We start from the raw sequence: 18,447 nt of genomic DNA, 5'->3' as shown, positions 1-18,447 counted from the left end.
CAATTGTCGCACAAATGTGAAAAATAAACATTTTAAAAAGAAATATTATTATACGCCACCAGAAGAAATTAATCCACGAGGCAAATTAATCCATTAGAAAGTCTCTGTAAGCTGAAAATATGACTTTGCTATTGAATTATCATTGTCAAAAGTCAGACTTCTGTGCATGTGGTGAAAAGGGTCACCCTGAACATTATCTATTTTCCTACCCGTTTACAGATTCCCTTCATCTAAAGAAGCCAAATTCAGAAGAGGATTTATTACCATTTCTAAGATATGCAGTTAAAAACAAGCACTTGAGGAATAAAATTACGAAGGTTATTGACTTTTTGGCTGCTAGAAGTCAAGATCTATGTAGCGTAATTTAGCCTTCAAAGAAATGCTCCAGCAATAGAAAAATAAAGCAATTAAATGCAGATATAATGTACACGGGCGTACCTTTATAGGAAAGAAATAAGCACCGTAATCTATATGAAGCACAAAATAGGTCACTCACAAGTAGGGTAAGGGGCTCCTATCTGTTTACTTCAGGTAAATAATATATGACCCTCTACATTTCTATGTAACATAAGGTCACATTACACATTATCTGATAAGTGAACGCATATAATAAATAACCAGCATTCAGTTGGTAAAGTATCAACAATGTAATGTATCATAGTATGTAATTCATGTAAACTAATTATTGTAAAAGCACAATTACATACAATGAACTGACAAAAATAAGTTGGCAATGTATCAGCAAATGTATGCAGATATATCTAAAAGTACGTAGTACGCATAAGTATGCAGATAAAGATATTTTTTTCCTTTTGTTTTCAGACTTATTTATTTACGTCTTTTTTATTATTTTATATTTTCTATTTTTGACAGCTGTTTGTAAAAAAAAATATGTAATTAAGTCATGATTGTAGGCATGACCTATATACTAGAAATAAGTTGTTTCTAGCCACTTCAATTTATAATGTCATGATCAATTTTTACATGTAGATAAGAATGTACTTCTAGACAATAATGTAATTTCTGAAAATCAATTAACACAAAAACATACGTTACAGCACATAATAAATCGTCAAAATTGAGCTGTTAACAACAGTACTTAAATGTAAGCTTTGTAAACAATTTTATAGTTCTTAATTAATTCTGATAGTAAACAGATCATGTTTACAAAAAAAAAAAAAATTGTAACATGGGAACATCATGCCTGTTTCTAATGCAATATATAATGTCCTGAAACATGTTGCCTGTACCCACTACAATAGATAACATCTTCAAAATATGTACCTGCACAACTATACAACTATGTATTTCGCAATGTATATCATGTAATTTAATCCCATTTGCTTGAGCTAATTTAATTATTTATTAATTAATAATAAATAAATTAATAATAAATTAATTACTTAGCTGAAAGGTAGGAGTACCGTTGATGCCACCGCCGGTGGCAGTACTTGTAGTGCTCACTGAGTCCCAATTTTCATCACGACTCGAGGAAATGATGCCAGAATGTTGTTAGTTTTCTAGTTAGTGTGTGGGGCTAATACCTGCTTACTTAGGGTAAATATTAGGTGGCCCCCCTCACTTCTACATAATGTAACATAACATAACATTGTCAAAATTCAGCATGATAATGATTACTGCGAGACGGCATTGAATCTAGACCAGTGATGGCGAACCTATGCATGATCAGCCGGCATGCGACTAAAATATTACATTCTTAATCAATAATCACAATAAAATGATACTATGTAATTTAAATAAGTGTTTTAGTCTGTTCTTGAACGTTTCGCTTGCGTACTTATCGCATAATGCTACTGGCATACGGCCTAAGCCTAGATATAAGATTTTCATATATCGCCATAGAAATGCTTTACATATTTATTGATCCAATTTATGACGTTTGAACTGTTTGGGCCAATAGTATTACATGGCAAAGAATACGCCAAAGTTGAAGCAGCTAATGTTTGATAAACGAATCCAAATTTATTGCAGACTGCCGGTGAGTTTTAATACTTTCATTGTTAAAAAGATTCCAGTTTTCAGATCTAAGCATTTTGAGGTAACTTATGAATAGTTCTAATTTAATATCTTAAGCGGATGGCACGCGGCCACCAAAAGGTTCGCCATCACTGATCTAGACGAAAGGTAAACGTTGGATTTTGCAAGTTTTTTGCAAGTTAAAACATGCTTCTTACCTCTGCACGTTTGGGTAAAATGGAAAAATAAGACGTCGCTTGTAGTATGAATGGATTGGTAGATATCTTAAATTCTGTGATTTTGATTATAGGGCAACATGTAATCAGGAGTATATAGAGATAATTTAGTGTTACTGGCAATGGGAAAAGACGCCACAATACGGTATGTAGGTTCCCACAGAAATGTCTTTTCTGCTCTTCAGACGTCTTAACTCGTTTTCAGGAATGACTGTTGCTACATTCAGCGTTTGTTAATGAGATATTTTGTGTTATTCTTCTGATGAATATAGATATGACAATTATAGATATGACAAAAAATGAATTAAGAAGAGAAAATTGTAATAAGAAATATGATACTCAAACTATAATTCGGATCCAAAACTCAACCGAAAGAAAAAATAAAAGTCAGAAAAATTAAATAATTTTCTTTCATTATCATCAGTTATAAAGCTATTCTTTTGATTTCTTCTCTGAAACTGTTGTGAAGTCATAGCATTGTCTGTTTGACAACAATAGTTTCTCTCAGATTCTTTGGCATCGTGAAGGAGATTCAGGTTCAGTGTTTTCTTTTTTTAATGGACTTAAATGGGGATTTGCAAGGAAATATTCCTTCGTTATGGGGCTACTTTCTGAAGTAATTAGACACAAGTAAAGGTAGAATTGGAGAAGCATTTCGTTGCTTATTTATATCATTATGAAACATAAATAGTTACTTCGGATCTGAAAAACAAATTGAAGTTTCATTTGCTACAAAAGAGAAAAAATTCTAAATTGCAAAGTTGTAAGTGTTTCATTTTATAGATAATAAAGTATTTTCGCGTGAATTATGCATTGTATGTATTGGCTACAAATTCCTGTGAAATTTCCCATTCCTTTCTGGGCCCACCAGCGGCCGAGTTGTAAAGTCGCCGAACACTGGTAGTTTGGTCCGGGATTCGAATCCTGGCAAACTGGCTGGCTGTATAGGCGCCTTCGTTACCTTTCGCATGTGTAACGTGTACACATGCCAGTTTCTCTTAGAAAATCCTCCCCGAAGGCATTCCTGCCCTTAGGCAGATAGCACCAAACCATCTTTTTCTTGTTGTCTGCATTAAAAGCAAAACCCAGTGATTGCAACAAAATTCTCTAGCTATATACTGATTGCAATTTTGTCTATGTGTTTCTTTTTTAAAATAATTTACTTAAATGTAAATCTTAATGTCATTAAGTAGCAGCATTGAGGATTACATAATATATTCAGAAATTCAGTACCGTTTTGGTACAAAGGGATATGGAAATGAGATTTTTTAATACATTTTCACCAATGTGTATTCTAATTTTTAAGATAGTATTGACGTAGTAGACTGAAGCGTTTGCTATACGCGGCCCTCCAGTTTTTGCTCGGTTCTTCGTAATAATTTACGGCCGATTCATTCAGTCAGTATCGAATCTTACTTTTTACTTCGCCATCCTCTAAACACTTTACGATTAAAAGCATCTTCTAATGCAGAAATGCCCACCAGTGACCGACCGGTAAAAATCGCTGAACACTGGTAGATCGGTCTGAGGTTCGAATCCCGCAAACGGGCTGGCTGATGGGCGTTTTCGTGGTTTCCCCCATGTCTAAAGTGTATACGAGCCAGTTTTCCTTAGAAAGTCTTCCACAAAGACATTCCTCTCCTTTGGAAGATAGCCCTCGAGGCTTTGCCGTAGTCTCATTAAAGCGTAAAAACCATCTAATGCAGAAATAAATGAAAATCAATTGTTTCTAAAATTTGGCTACAGGAAGCATGATTGGTTTGTTTCATCGAAGTGGGCTTCAACTGGAGCAACATATTATTGCATTACTGTAAATACTCGTTTGTATTTTCTGCACTTTTTCTTCATTTTGTACTATGTAAATTTTAGTACATTTGCTATGCATTTTTATACATTTCATTTGTATTAATTAAACATGTCAAAGAAAACTTCTTATTTGATTTGCTGTTATATTGTTTTCACTTCGAGGATTTGCTGTTCTAGCAAAATAGAAATACTTGAAGAATGTATTGGCTGTGCTGTCAAGCGTCGTCATGAAGCAGTAGTACAACTTGAATAGAATTTATCGCAGTTTTTTGAATTGCTCTTAGAAACGTTTTTAAAATTCTTACTCAATCGCTTTCCAATCGAGTTTGTTGCAAAAATTCTGTAAGCAAAATTCCATATCGACTCCAAACCAACTTACATATCATCTTTTTGGCTGAAATCAGTTGCCTGAATTTTCAATTTTTGTTAGCGTCTGAAGTACTTCTGTTCCAGAGATTGGCATTTCAGTTCTGCATTTCCACCGAATATAAATGTTCCGTCACTTGTAACGATGTGATTGAATTCTTCGCCTTCCAGAAGAATGTCGGGATAAGAGCCAATCCGTGTTTTCTTGTGTTCGTCCAATAGCAGTGTTAGAACCCAGATAGAATATAGTTTCCGATAGCTTAATCGATTTTTGAGAATTCGCCCCCAAAAATCCCCACACAAGAATTCTTGATATTTAGGGAAAGTGCATAGAAAGCGACAAACTTTTGTAGCTACAAATCTCGCGAATTTTTCTACAGACAGCTTATCACAAATGGCGAGAAGCAGTCTAGCATTGTGTTGTTCAGAGGATTTAGAGTTGATAAGGCCATAAGCTATTTGAGATATGGGGACCTTTATAAGTCTATTATACTATATTTATACTATATTTTATTTTTTTGAGCCCTTAGCTATATAGCTTGTGTAGCTTGTAGGGATTTATATTTATTTTTAACTAACATGTTAAGTTTTAATTTCAAGCTTTCCTATAAGCCTTCCTTCCCCTAATTGTCAGTGCCAGAATATTTAAAGTTGGCAGCGCGCGTGAACTAATGCAAATTCTACCTTGTAAAGAAAGAGTTTAAAAAACCGAGGTTCAGTAGGATATTTAGAGAGAGTTAAGCTATTGCCGTCACCTCTGTTGCGTAAGCTTCTGCTCCCCGAGTTATTGCTGGTTCGCGTGGCATAACTGCATTTACTTCCTGCCACTAGTTTCGAGACGGGTTTAAGAAACATGAATTATCTGATCCTTGTAGCTTAGTACTACTACTTGTGCATATCTTCGAATTTTTAGTTTAGTTCTGTGATTTCAGTTAGCGTCGAGTTGACGCATTGTAAATTTTAAAGGGTTAATAAAGGGTACTTTTAATCCTTCTCCCGTGCAGTTACTACTCTTATAGTTCTTACTTAGAAGTTAGACAAGTAGATCCTACAAGCTTATATACGTAAACCCTGCACTGGTGTTGTTACCGGATTTCTTGTTAAATTTTACCACAGTCTTCGTTAAAGTCTCGCATCATCGTATCAACACTGAATCAGGAACAGAATATCATATACATAAATTAAATTGTGTGTCAGTAATTCAGTTGCATTTTCTTCTTTAGGAAAAAGAATTGCAGGCAGTATTTCACATTTTCGGGATCTTAATCATTTTTAAATAATTAAAAAGTCACGAAAGCTCTTTCGAACTTTGGAAAAGATGATATTGCTTACATTTATTCGAATCTAAAACAAAGTAATTGCTAACGCACAATTAAAAGCATCCGCACCGTGTGAAATTATTGCCGAAGGAAATACCACTTCCAATTATGCATATTTTAATTTATAAAGATAATTAAACCATTTATGTGATAATCTGCTTGTTTCTACTTAGCAAATTTTAGTTCTCGGAACTAATCGTCTTTAGGATTGGCATGAACTACTTTGAGGTTTTGCCACTAAATCAAAATGCGCCCTAAGGCCTTTCACGGTAGTTATAGGAATTAAGGTGCTACGCACCACACACGAAGGCGAAGGAATCAGTAGTGACAAAGTCAAGCAAACAGTTGTGTATGTACGCCTGAATTAAGAAAGCATTTGTAAAATATATTCCTGTTTACCGTTACCGCCAGTGTGCATTGTTATGAATAGATCCTGGGCGTTTTACAACATATTCTATTAAAGGATCATATTCGGTGAGTTCTTTAACTGCAGAATAAGGCGAGTCCTTTTGCTTTTTCGAAAACATTATGAGCAGCAATTAACTTTTGGTCATGGATAGGATTTATTTTTAATTCCTGATGGATAATGAAGTTACTCACAAACCGCGGCGCGTTCACTATTGATCTTAGAATTTTGATCTGCAAAACATTTATTTTTACTCTTTCCGTCTTATTTGCAGTGGCCCAAGCAGGAACTGCGTATAATAAAATAGGGCGAATGAGGGATAAGTAAAGTGATCTTTTTAGGAGAATATTCAGTTTTCACCTTTTTTTTTCGATTAAACAATAAATAGCCATATAAGCAGAATTGGCATGGTTTAGTACAGAATGGATATGATCTTTAAAGGTGAGTTTTTGGTCAATGGTAACTCCTAAATATTTGTACGAACTTGCAACAGGGACAATTTCACCATTTATTGTGATGTCGGTGTTCATTGTAGTTCTGCAACGTCTGTAGAGCACCACACAGCATTTAGAGGTGTTAGGACTAGTTTTCCACAGGTTACACCATTTTGAAACGATTTATGACAAGTTGAGGATTTGCATTATTTATGACAAGTTGAGGATTTAAGGACTTGGATAAAATGACCGTATCATCTGCATACTTTAGAATTTTTGAGTTGGATGGGAAAGGAAAATCGTTTATATAGATGTTAAAAAGATTTTGTGCCAAAACTGAACCCTGTGGGACTCCACGGTGGATAATTTTCTTTTCTGAAAGTGCATTTCCACATCGGACCTAAAAAGTTCTTTTGAAGTAAGATCTCATTAATAATGTGAAACTATTAGGGAGAAGAAAGTTTGAGAGCTTGTGTATGAGGAGGCCATTGTGCTAGACATGGTCGAACGCCTTTTGAAAATCCAGAAAGCATGCTGCAAAACCTGATTTTTGAATGAATGCTTGAGATATATATTCTACAAGATTTAAGATTTGGTGGATTGTGCTATTAATAATCTTTACAATTAGTATTTAGTGTATATACAACGTGCATGTATACGCCATCCACAGATAAACAAATATACAAATGTAAATTACTATTGGAAAATTCCAGATTACATTGTAACACCTCGAAGACAGCTATTAAAATTGCGAAGCCAAATGTTAGAAGAAAAGAATTTTTTTATGATATTATTTCATCGTAAGGTATTGTCGAGTACAGAATTTTGCGTTTAAGTAATAAGAAAATATTTAATTATTCAAGACGTAACTATGCCTTTATTGCGCTTGGACTAAGCGCAATAAAGCGCAAAATAATGTATATGCATTTGCTGGCTTGTAAACAATATATCCCTGAAGTATTTTTATTTTGTCAGGATAACAGATTTTTAAAGTGAAATTAATAAATACGAATAAAAGAAATAATAATTTCCTTTGACGTGTTTTAATACAAACGAAATATATAACAATACTAGTAAACGAACTAAAATTTGCATAATACAAAATGAAAGAGAAACGTGCAGAAAATGCGAACAAATATTTACACAGCAATTGCAACGCTTTCTCCAAAATAGCTGCCATTGTTGAGGAACAAAAGTATGAGTTTCTTGCTCTTTACAGGATTTTCCAAAGATAATTATGGATGGATAAAATTAATAGGAAGAAATTATGTGCTTACGAAAAAAGGCGTGCAGATAAATTCTCTTATTATACAACTATTGTGTTTGAATATATAATGAAGCACTCTTTATACTCTTTAACAAAAACCGATTTCTTTGTAAACTCATGTCAATACATCTTGTATATTTTTATGATCAAATATGTAAATATTTACTATTAAAATTCGGAATGGATTTCTAGTTTATTATGCATTAATTCTAACATTCATAATTCAGATTATTGTGTACCATAAACAACGTTGTTTAACTATTTACTCATTAATTTGTAAGAAAAGTGTAATAATGCGAAAGGAAGAAAAGCTATGTGTGTCTAATCATTCCTTTCTCTTGCAAATGCTAACAAACTCCATCTGTAATGAAAATCGTTACCTAATTTGCATTATAAAAGTGTCTACCTTGTGTATGAATTTCCCGAGATAGAAAAATAGCCTAGGGAAGTGCAGTTCTTATAAATACATAATTTCAGCCGCAATGAAATTATGCAGTGCCACGTTAGATGGTAGGCTTGAACTTACACTCCGCAATCTAATTAGAAATGCGGATTAATCAAAGACTCTTTTAATTGCGTTAACGATCTTTTTAATTTTAGACAACACAAGATTGCAACGTTTGGTAATTTCTCATTACACGTAAATTGTTTCGTTCCTTGCGAGGAAATTAAATAAACAATTGGCCGCATTTTATCTTAATAATGTTAAAGAATGGAAAAAGAAAAAGGCTCTATATTTTGTTACGCTCAGTCGTAGAATAAACTGATTTATATCGCAGGATGAAATATTTTCTTAGTGGTGAATAAAATTAAAGAAATGAAAAATATAGAAATAACTTTTGAGTGAAAGCAATTAGTTATTTTGACAGAAGAAACATTGTTTCACAATTCCTGTGTATAGCATTAGCTTATAAGCAGGATTTATTCTTTTTTGGGGGATAATTTATCTTGTCCATCTAACAGTCAATTAGTCAATTATAGCACAGTTGCTTCACAGAAGAGAGTTTTAGTTTCAGCATATTAAGGGTAATTAGTAAATGTTTCCCACTTTTAACACGAGAAAATGCTTCATGTAATTATTAAACCATTTATTATGGATTGTTATTTTCTTATTTTATTAAATTTAATACTTTTTGTTTTTTAAAAAAAGAATGTTTGTGTTCGTTATTTCTTGAATAAGAACTACAGAAATAATACTATTCGTATCGAAACCGAATTTCTATTATATATGGTTCTGTAGTGTCTTAATAATTAGCAGGAGTAAATTAGGTAACTGCACTATTGTCAATATTGTCATCTATATTGATAAAACTTTCAAAAAAGGATTAAAATAACTACTATTCGTTCGAAACCGCTGAAAGGAAATCAAAATTAACGTGGACTAAGAAACTCTTTATTGAATATTTGGCTAAGCTTCCGGTGAAGACTATTCAGTGATTTCTGATACTTAAAGCTGAAAGATTATATGAAGCTTTATTCAATGATTTCTGATACTAGCTAGGACACGTGAGATGAAATTCAGAAAGTTAAGATCTTAGCTTCAAATTTAGAAATTGAATAAACCTTGAAGCTTTCAGCTAATTCGAAATATCGATAAAATTTTGTCTCCCAAGTCGGTATATACTTTAAAGTTGTGTCTTCTACCCTACTAGTAATATATATGGGTAATTTAATATAGTATGTGCGATATGTACTATAAACTAATTCGAAAAATTCTAATTTGCATGAAAGAGTTTTGCAGTTGCTATATGAAAAAGAAATTATGCGCATGTCTAAATTATGTCTAAGACATGTTTCGAAACCATTATCTATGTTATACGCAAAATTATACGCATGTTATCGAAAATTATGCGTATGTTATACGGGAAATTATACGTATTACTAATGTTACGTGCAAATTATCCGTATGTTATACACAAAATTATCCGTATGTTACGCATGTTATACGCAGATCATACGAATGTTACACGTGCGATCTTTTACGTATGCTATAATCATGTTTTATGACGTTATGTCGCATGCAATGTCCCAGAACTCTACAAACTAGCATCTGATAAATCTGGCTTTAACTAGAGAACCTAGAGAGTGGAACGTTAATTTGCGTAAGAGATATGACTGATTAAAGTAATATATCAGAAAAAAGAGTTTTCGATTTAGTCTGATTGAATGTAGTAGAACAAAATCGAAACGCTAAATTGTCTTAGAGATGTACGGACTACCTCTAATGCCAAAAATATCGATCTGAATGCCAGAATGACAATATATTTTAAATTCAGATTTATTGTTGAATATATCCTTTTAAATCAGGCTTTGTAGAGAAATCTATGTATATTTGAATACCAGCACTTTAGGGTTGGTAAGGGAATATTTTATATTTCTCACTACGAAAGCATTTCCGTTTTGTAAATTTCTTTTCATGAAGATTCTTAAAATGAATGCAAAAATTATGATCCCTGGAGGAGGGACTCCGTGGAATGTAAAAAATATTTTTTAGTGTCAAAAATGGCTTCAAGAAAGTTTCTGACAATAACAGGTATTTGAAGCACCTAAAGTATATTCACTCGTCTCTCCTTTTTTACTGATACATTCAAGACGCTTTATATTTTCATCCAAGATATCTGGGAAGAATATAAGTTTTATTAACGTAACATATACAAATGAACAACATGTTTATAATTACGTGTTTCTTAAGAAGTTCGCGTATCATTCATTTCTGTTTTAAAATGTATTTTTAGCGCAACAGGGCACTAATACACTGATTATCGTAAATTAAGGAAAAATAAAAAAAATAGCAATAACTCCCTCAAAAATAAGCCAAACCGTGTAAAATTTGAATATATTGCCAAGTAAGAGTAGCTGAGTAAAATTCCAATATGCAAATTAGCTGCGCTGCACTCGGAATACGTCATAGCATAAAAGTCCATGTTTGAGAGCAAGCCCACATATTTCACAGTGATACTGACATCAGAAATTTGAGATAGCCAATTCGTAACAATGATCTCCAGGCATCACTTGCCTGCAGAACTACGACAGAAAGCCATTGGGAGACTAGAGGCAGGAAAAAGTCGAACAGAAGTGGCCAGATGGCTAAATGTGAATCCTTCTGTGGTTCGTTGACTTTGGAGGCAATTTCAAATCACAGATTCGGCAACTAGGAGGTTCAGCCAAGGACGGCCAACTGCTAAGACGAGCGCTGATGACCGATATTTGACATTATGTGCACTCAGGAATTGAACCGCTACTCCGACTCTTCTTAGATCCTCCCTTGCTGCAGCCACCAGAAGGTTGGTGTCAACGTCAACTGTGCGTAGAAGGCTTCAGGAAGGTGGTCTGTATGCGAGGCGAACAACCATTTGCGTGCTGCTTAAGTCACGCCATAGGAGGGACCGTTTGCAGTGGACACGAAAACATGTACACTGGACGCATGAGCAATGGAGAGCTATTCTCTTTAAGGATGAGTCCAGGTTTAGTCTAGAACGCGATAATAGGCGTTATTTGATAAGGAGAGAATCTGGAACTCGTTATCATCCGTCAAACATCCGTGAAAGAGATGGATACGGAAAAGACAGTGTCTGTGTTTGGGGTGGCATCTCTTTGGGTTCACGCACAGACCTCCATGTTTTTCCAAGGGGAACCGTGAATGCTCATGTTTATAGAGAGGACATCCTTGATGCTTATGTGCGCCCATATGCCGGGGCAATAGGGGATGCTTTCCTGTTACAGGACGACAATGCAAGACCACACAGGGCTCGCATCGTATATGATTATCTTCAACAGGAAACAATTATGCGCATGGAGTGGCCAGCTCGATCCCAGGACTTGAATCATATCGAGCACGTTTGGGATGCTTTAGGGAGACGTCAAGCTGCTCTCAATCCGCCCCCTCAGACCCTTGCCGCGCTAACAACTGCTTTGCAAGAGCAATGGCTCTCGCTTCCTATGGAATTGATAGACCGCATAATTGAAAGCATCACACATCGCTGAATGTGCTGTATTGCTTCCAGAGGCGATTATATTCCATATTGAAGTTACTTTTACTATAGCAAACTGACATCTTCGATTTGTTCATTTTATACATATGCTAATTTCTATGCTACCATAATTATCTGGTAATTTCTTTTTATGTTATTTGATACCTTACTATGTGTTGTATATTGTGGGTAAGTTTCATAAAATTCTACATGCAAACTTTTCAGTAATCGTGATTTTTGTGATTTTTCCTTAATTTATGATAACCAGTGTATATTGCCATAACTATGCGTCTTTTGTCCAAAAAGCTGTAAGTATATTTTTTGCAATAATAAGGATGGTGCTGCTGATAATATTAATAATATAAAATTTATACTCATCAAAAGATAAAAGAAAATCTGAAAGGTTTTCAGATTTTAAATTACGTCCAAAAGAGTGTTTTTTTTAATATTTTGTGTGTTACCTTTATTTATTAAACATCATGTTCTTCGCACTTAAGCCATAAAATGCAATTTAACAGCAATATCGCAAAATAATTTTAAAATGAGCATATCTTTAGAGTTTCCGATACACAGTCAGTCTCACGCGCTGGAGATAAAAATGTTTTTTCTGTAAAACGTTGCCATTGCTCGCTTTGAAATCCTTGAGTTTATTGATAAAAAAATCGTTAAAGGTTTGCGAAATATGAAATCGATAATGAAATAAATTCCAAATTTTAAATTTGGGCTTCCAGATGCCCATATTCGCAGTAGGATTACGTCATTCAAAATTGGATGGCTCTAGGTATCGTTGTTTTATCACAATGTGAGAAACATACATACATTCATGCACATTCTTCACTATTTCATTTATTTAAGTATAATACAGGGCTCTAATATTCGGTGGCAGCAATTTGAATATTGAACCGACATTTATAGTGAACCAATGCAAAATGGCAAAACAAAATTAATAGCCGTTCTGGGCAAATTGCCCTTTGCGGTAAAATATACATATTGATGGTATAAAATAGATTTTCATCTATTTTATACCATCAATTTGCCAAGAAGGATAATGAAATCGCAGAATTTAAGGCAAACTAGTTGAGACAATTAATCTTCACTTTGAAACATTGATGGTAAAAATAGTTTTAAGTTAGAATAACCAACTTCCATGGAGAAACACTACTGCCTAGTTGACCTTTTTATTCTTACTGAGCTATCTTATTCTTGTAAAACAATAGTTGGAGCTTTTCTTGCAAGATTAAGATAGCTGTTCTAATATGGCTTTATTATTTTCATATGTAAGTACTTTAGAAAATGAGCTTTCCTATTTATCATCTCTTGTCAAAAGGATGGCGAAACGAAACTGTTCAAGGAAACTATGGGAGAACTAATAGCTTTAATATCTGTTAGTCTCTCATGATATAAAATTCAAGGTTGTTTAAATGATTATAAAGATAGTTTTTTCCCTTATTTTCTAGTTTCTTTTTGAAAATGAGATTTAGAGTTCGTTAGAAACAGAAACAGAGAACAGAGGTAGAAAGGAGAATTAGTATTACTATATATTTACTGCTATTACTACACTATTATTATCGTTATTGTTATTATGACTTCATAATTTAAATACCATGCATTTTAATGTCAGCTACACTTGAAAAGAGACTGTTTTAAAGTACAAATCTTCCTATTCCAGGTGTATTATGCCATAGAGTCCAAGGATCAAGGAGACAAGTTCTTCACCATTGACAGGGAAACTGGCGAAATCTACACCAGGGTAGAATTCGACAGAGAAGAGAAGCAAGCCTACGCCATTTTGGTCCGAGCAGAAGATGGCGCCGCCTCCGACAGGCCAAATATGAAACAAGGAGAGCCAAATTCAGGTAGGATTTTTAGTTACTGAAGATGTAAGTTCAGATTTCCGGAAACTTAGAAAATTCTTTGTTGATAAAACTGTGAGAGACTGTTGAATTTCATAGAGCCCCGAGCATTATTACGTTATTATAACAAGGATTTAGCTTTAGTAAGTGCGCTTTTACCAGCGAAAGATTTAAGCAAGAATGCTGGACATATTGCATTTACAAATATATAAAACTGAAGACATAAATTTGCGTTAGGTATAATTTCGTATTGAATATTAAATAATAGGTGTTATCAGATTGGAATGGGCAGTATGAAAGAAGGATCTTCCTGTCACCGCAAAATGACATCTGCCGAATCGGAATCTGAATTACAATATTAACTCAGAATCCTACATACCAGGGGTGGCCAATATTTCATGTCAGAAAGGGCAGCATGTCAGAATTCAGGAAACGTCGAGAGCCGCAACTAGATTTTCCAAAAGCCACAACTCCATACTTGCATCATTTTAAAAGTTGTGAAACAGGTGTCAAATGGAAAGAAACCTCTGATTCTAAACAACCATTTAAAGAGAATTTGCCTTCATCATGTCAAAGAGACAATGAGGAGTTTTGTGTTGTGTTTATTTTCTGTAATTACAGCTTGATGCGGTATTCTTTTTCAATTTTTAAATACTCCTATTCTTCCACCATACTTTCTTTTGTAAATAATGATCTGTTACAGCTTTGTCATGTAACTTCAGATTCCTCTTGTCTTTATGTCACAACGACTCCAATCGTTTTTCTGCTACCTTAAAATTATCCCGTCATTCGCTTGTATGCTCGTTCCCAGGCAACCAAGCCACATATCTGTTGTTCTTAAATTTTGTGGATTCCCGATGTTTTCTAAAAGGTAATATCATCTTCTAAGTTATGATTGTTATCAAATGTATTAGAAATTGCCAAAGCTTCCAGCTGCTGCAAATTTCTCATCGATTCGAACGTTGAACCGGTTTAAAAATTATTTTTAGTATGCATCAAATTCTATATGATATTAAAGGTTTCTGATGCATCGCATGGGTCTTCTGTTTATTGCTCCAATTTAGTTCCTCCCGCTGTTAATGATTCAGAAGTTCGGTAGACTTTTCCTGTTAAGCATCCATAAGCAAATCTAACTTTTAAAGATTTCCTTTACAAAATTGTTTCTATAAAATTGGTATAATATTGTTGCGTGCGTACGCGTTCGTTATGAATTGAATGCACAAGTCCGATGAAAAATGAATAAAATTTATTATTATCGCAACAAATAAAACAAAATGCTTAAATTTCCTCAGATATTCGTACAATATCCCAGTATCTCACAGTAGTTATCTTTTAAACTACTAAAAACGTTCAACAGAACTGAATTCAAAACAGAGAATCCTAGAGAAGGCTAATCCAATCTCGCCTCGAATTCGCTACACGAAACAACAACAGTTTTCTAAAACAACTGAGTTGAGATGTTCTTTCTCTTATTTTATAAGCTTTTTAATCAGCACGAGCATAGTCTGGTTGTAGAGTCATTAGGTTAATTGGAAGCAGAAAAGATGAAAAATATGCAACCGCTTTCGCCGGGAGTCGAACCACGGACCTCTGGAATACCGGCCCAGCGTGCTACCGTTACACCACGAAGGCACGCTAGGGAAATGGGAGTAATACCTTATATGGTATTTTCTCGATTTTTCCCGAAAAGGAAAAACGTACAATGACCAGATATCTATTTATTAAATGCGCGTGCTCCCGTGTTTTTCTTTTTTTCGGCGTAGTTTTCTCTTCAAATAAGTCGCGAGCAGCATTGCAAGAGGAAATGAAACAAATTAATAAAAATTCTATTAAAAATAGCAAACTAAATAAATGAATACAAAAACCGTAACAATATATACGTAATATGAAATGACTTGCAGTAAGCTGCAATGGATTGACGATGGTTCTGTGCGCTAATGACTTGGAGAGACTTTACTGCGTATTGAATCTCACCAAGAAAAGGATTTTGTTTAGGTTATAAAGGTTTCAGTTCTCAAAACTTTGAGTTCAAGTTCCGAATCAGTTACGTCATCAGCGTTACACAAGCCATGTGACATATATTTATCTAGAAATGGTGCAGGCGAGGAAAGTTATTATTTTTTAATGGAGAGAGGAAATATCAAATAAATTAAATCATAAAGCTGATTTACATAGTTCTTTTATCTATATATTCATATATATATCTTATGTATCATATTTTATATATAAATATATATGTTTTCAATGACAATATTAAATATTTTAAATTAATAAGAAATGAAATAAATTAATTACGTTTAGACATTGATCAGTTTAAGTTTGCTAATAAGTTTTCAAAAAAAAAAAAAAAAGAAATGAAATACTTAATTACTTTCTTTTAGACATTGAGTAGTTTTCGTTTACCTTATTTCATACATATATTTTCTTTTGTAAAAGTCTCACCACTCGGCTTTGAGAGGCGCATGCGACTTGCTAGCTGTGGTATATACCAAACGTACGCTATATATGCGTACCGCGTCTGCTGCTTACCAAAGAAAGAATTGTAAAAATTTTGAATATGAATAAATTCATTCACTGAGAATAGCCAGTCATATGTATATTTGTGTTTTATTCTCCAAACAATTTCTATTGCAGAGTTAGTTATTTAATAGCTTTTGTGAGAAGATTTGGAGTGCATTATTAAAATATTGGTTTATCGTGCATAAAATATTGGTTTATCGTGCATCGTTGTAGCTTCGTAAGAACAAATTTACAATACGTTTCAAATAACACAGTTTGAATGCACGACTATTATTGTTTATTTCATTTATATTATTTAAAAAAAGTTTCATTACACTGGTATGAGCCCCCTCCCCCGAAAAAAAAAAAGCTTTGGAAATCAGAAAACTTTGTTTTAACAAGAAGCAGAGTATTTAATATGTAGATGTCTGTTATACTTTAACGAAAAGCATCCGACTATCGATCACGTTCCTTGTCTCGCAACAAAATGGCGAGGAAGAATTTAATAATATTTAATGTTTTAAGGAATATTTTGAATAGAATCAATCAAAGTCGTATTAAATTAAAGTTTATGATAAAATACGAAATAAAATATTTATATATATATATAAGGAAATATAATATATTAATAAGGAAATAAATATTAAACGGGTTTACTTAAAATTGTTTTCTTATAATATGTTTCATGTTTCAAATTCGTTTTCATATGAAACAATGATTTATGAATTTTTTTCCCGATGAGTTAGGTAAAAGATATTGAAAGAATGACTGAGGAGTCAATATCTGTTTAAAAAATAATTTCTTATTTTATTCGCTTGTTTTCTATCCTCTTTAGTAAACAAAAAAAAAAAAAAAAAAAAAAAAGTAAGCTTTTAGATTTTATATTATGCCCATAAGGGTGGTTTTTAAATGTTTTGTGTGTCACCTTTATTTATTAAATATCATGTTCTTCGCACTTAAACCATAAAATTCAATTCAACAACAATATCTCAAAATAATTTTAAAATGGACATAACTTTAGAATTTCCGATACACAGTCTTCCGCGCTGGATGTAAAAACTTTTTTATACACCATGCAGTGTTGCCACTGCTCGCTTTGAAACCGCTGAATTTCTTAATCAAAAACTCATAAATGCTTTACAAAATATTAAATATATAATAAAACAAATTCAAAATTTGGCCTTCCAGATGCCCATATTCGGGTGGAGACGTACGTTATTCAAAATTTAATGGCTCTAGGTACCATCCCAATCCCAAAACCATCCCAATTGGATGGTTATTTTATCACAATGCGAGAAACATACAAACATTTATACAGATTCTTAATTATTTAATTTCTTTAAAAATAATACAGGGTGATAATATTTGGTAACACTTTAAAAACACTGTAAAAAGTGATTTGCCGTTTATAGTGAATCAACGCAAAATGCCGAAACGAAGTTACAGCCTTTCTGGGCAAATCGCCGCTTTGTGCTAAAAAATTGATTCAGACCAAAAAATTAAAACGAAATATCGCATATTTTAAAGCAGCTAATGATTTAAAGGTAATTGCTTTGAATAAAAACTAAATAAGAAAGGGACCATAAACATCTCAAAACTCACAATATATTCATTTTTTCTTATAGAAATACATTGTGTTCCTAACCTGAAAACTGTTTTTCCGGTTTCCTTTTGCTCCATTTTCTCTTTCTTATCTTAAACTTTGCAATAAGTTCTCAAATATTGTATAAGTGATTATTCTTATAGGTTTTTCTTATTGTTGTGATTTAAAATGACTTTTCAGCAGAAATGAAATCAGGGGCTATTTCAAAAATAACGCGATTAATACACTAAGCTATTTGAAAGCGATATATATACCTTTCTGTATTAAATATCATATTCGTTTCTTACTTTTGAATCGGATCGATTTAAATAATAAAAGTGATTTTATTTCAAGATCAATCTAATTAAAAACATCAACTATTTTCATAGAATGACGTTATATATTTTTATGATTTATTCGTATTTTGTAAAACATTAAATACTTTTTTTAACAGACTTTTCTAACAGACGATTTAAAAGCAAACAGAATAAAACGGATTAAAACACGAAAAAAAAAAAAACATTTTTATCTCCCGCGCGCGAGACTTCCTAATTTTAACTAAAACTGTAAATTTTAAAATATTTAACCTAACTGAAATTTTTAAGATATGCTGTTTTTAAATACTTTGTGATTCTGCTGTTGAATCAAATTTAGAAACGAACATTATTAAACATTTTCGTGACTACCTCCTAAGACACCCACTTCTGAAAGAGATCAGTTATTTGGACGTA

General features: G+C 33.1%; 1 protein-coding gene across 1 annotated transcript in view; it reads left to right on the top strand.

The window, feature by feature from the left end:
- The window catches only part of LOC118189821 (neural-cadherin-like), a 1,221,277-nt gene that overhangs the window by 715,195 nt on the left and 487,635 nt on the right, over positions 1-18,447 (top strand). The window contains exon 14 of the mRNA XM_085823084.1: positions 13,452-13,638. Within this exon, the coding sequence (XP_085679210.1) occupies positions 13,452-13,638 (187 nt within the window). The remainder of the gene's footprint in view (positions 1-13,451; positions 13,639-18,447) is intronic.

This window comes from Stegodyphus dumicola, chromosome 1, assembly GCF_044657685.1.
Source record: "Stegodyphus dumicola isolate Sdum_Otavi_A_Nest chromosome 1, ASM4465768v1".
NCBI classification, from domain to species: domain Eukaryota; kingdom Metazoa; phylum Arthropoda; class Arachnida; order Araneae; family Eresidae; genus Stegodyphus; species Stegodyphus dumicola.
This window is presented reverse-complemented; position numbering and strand designations above follow the sequence as displayed.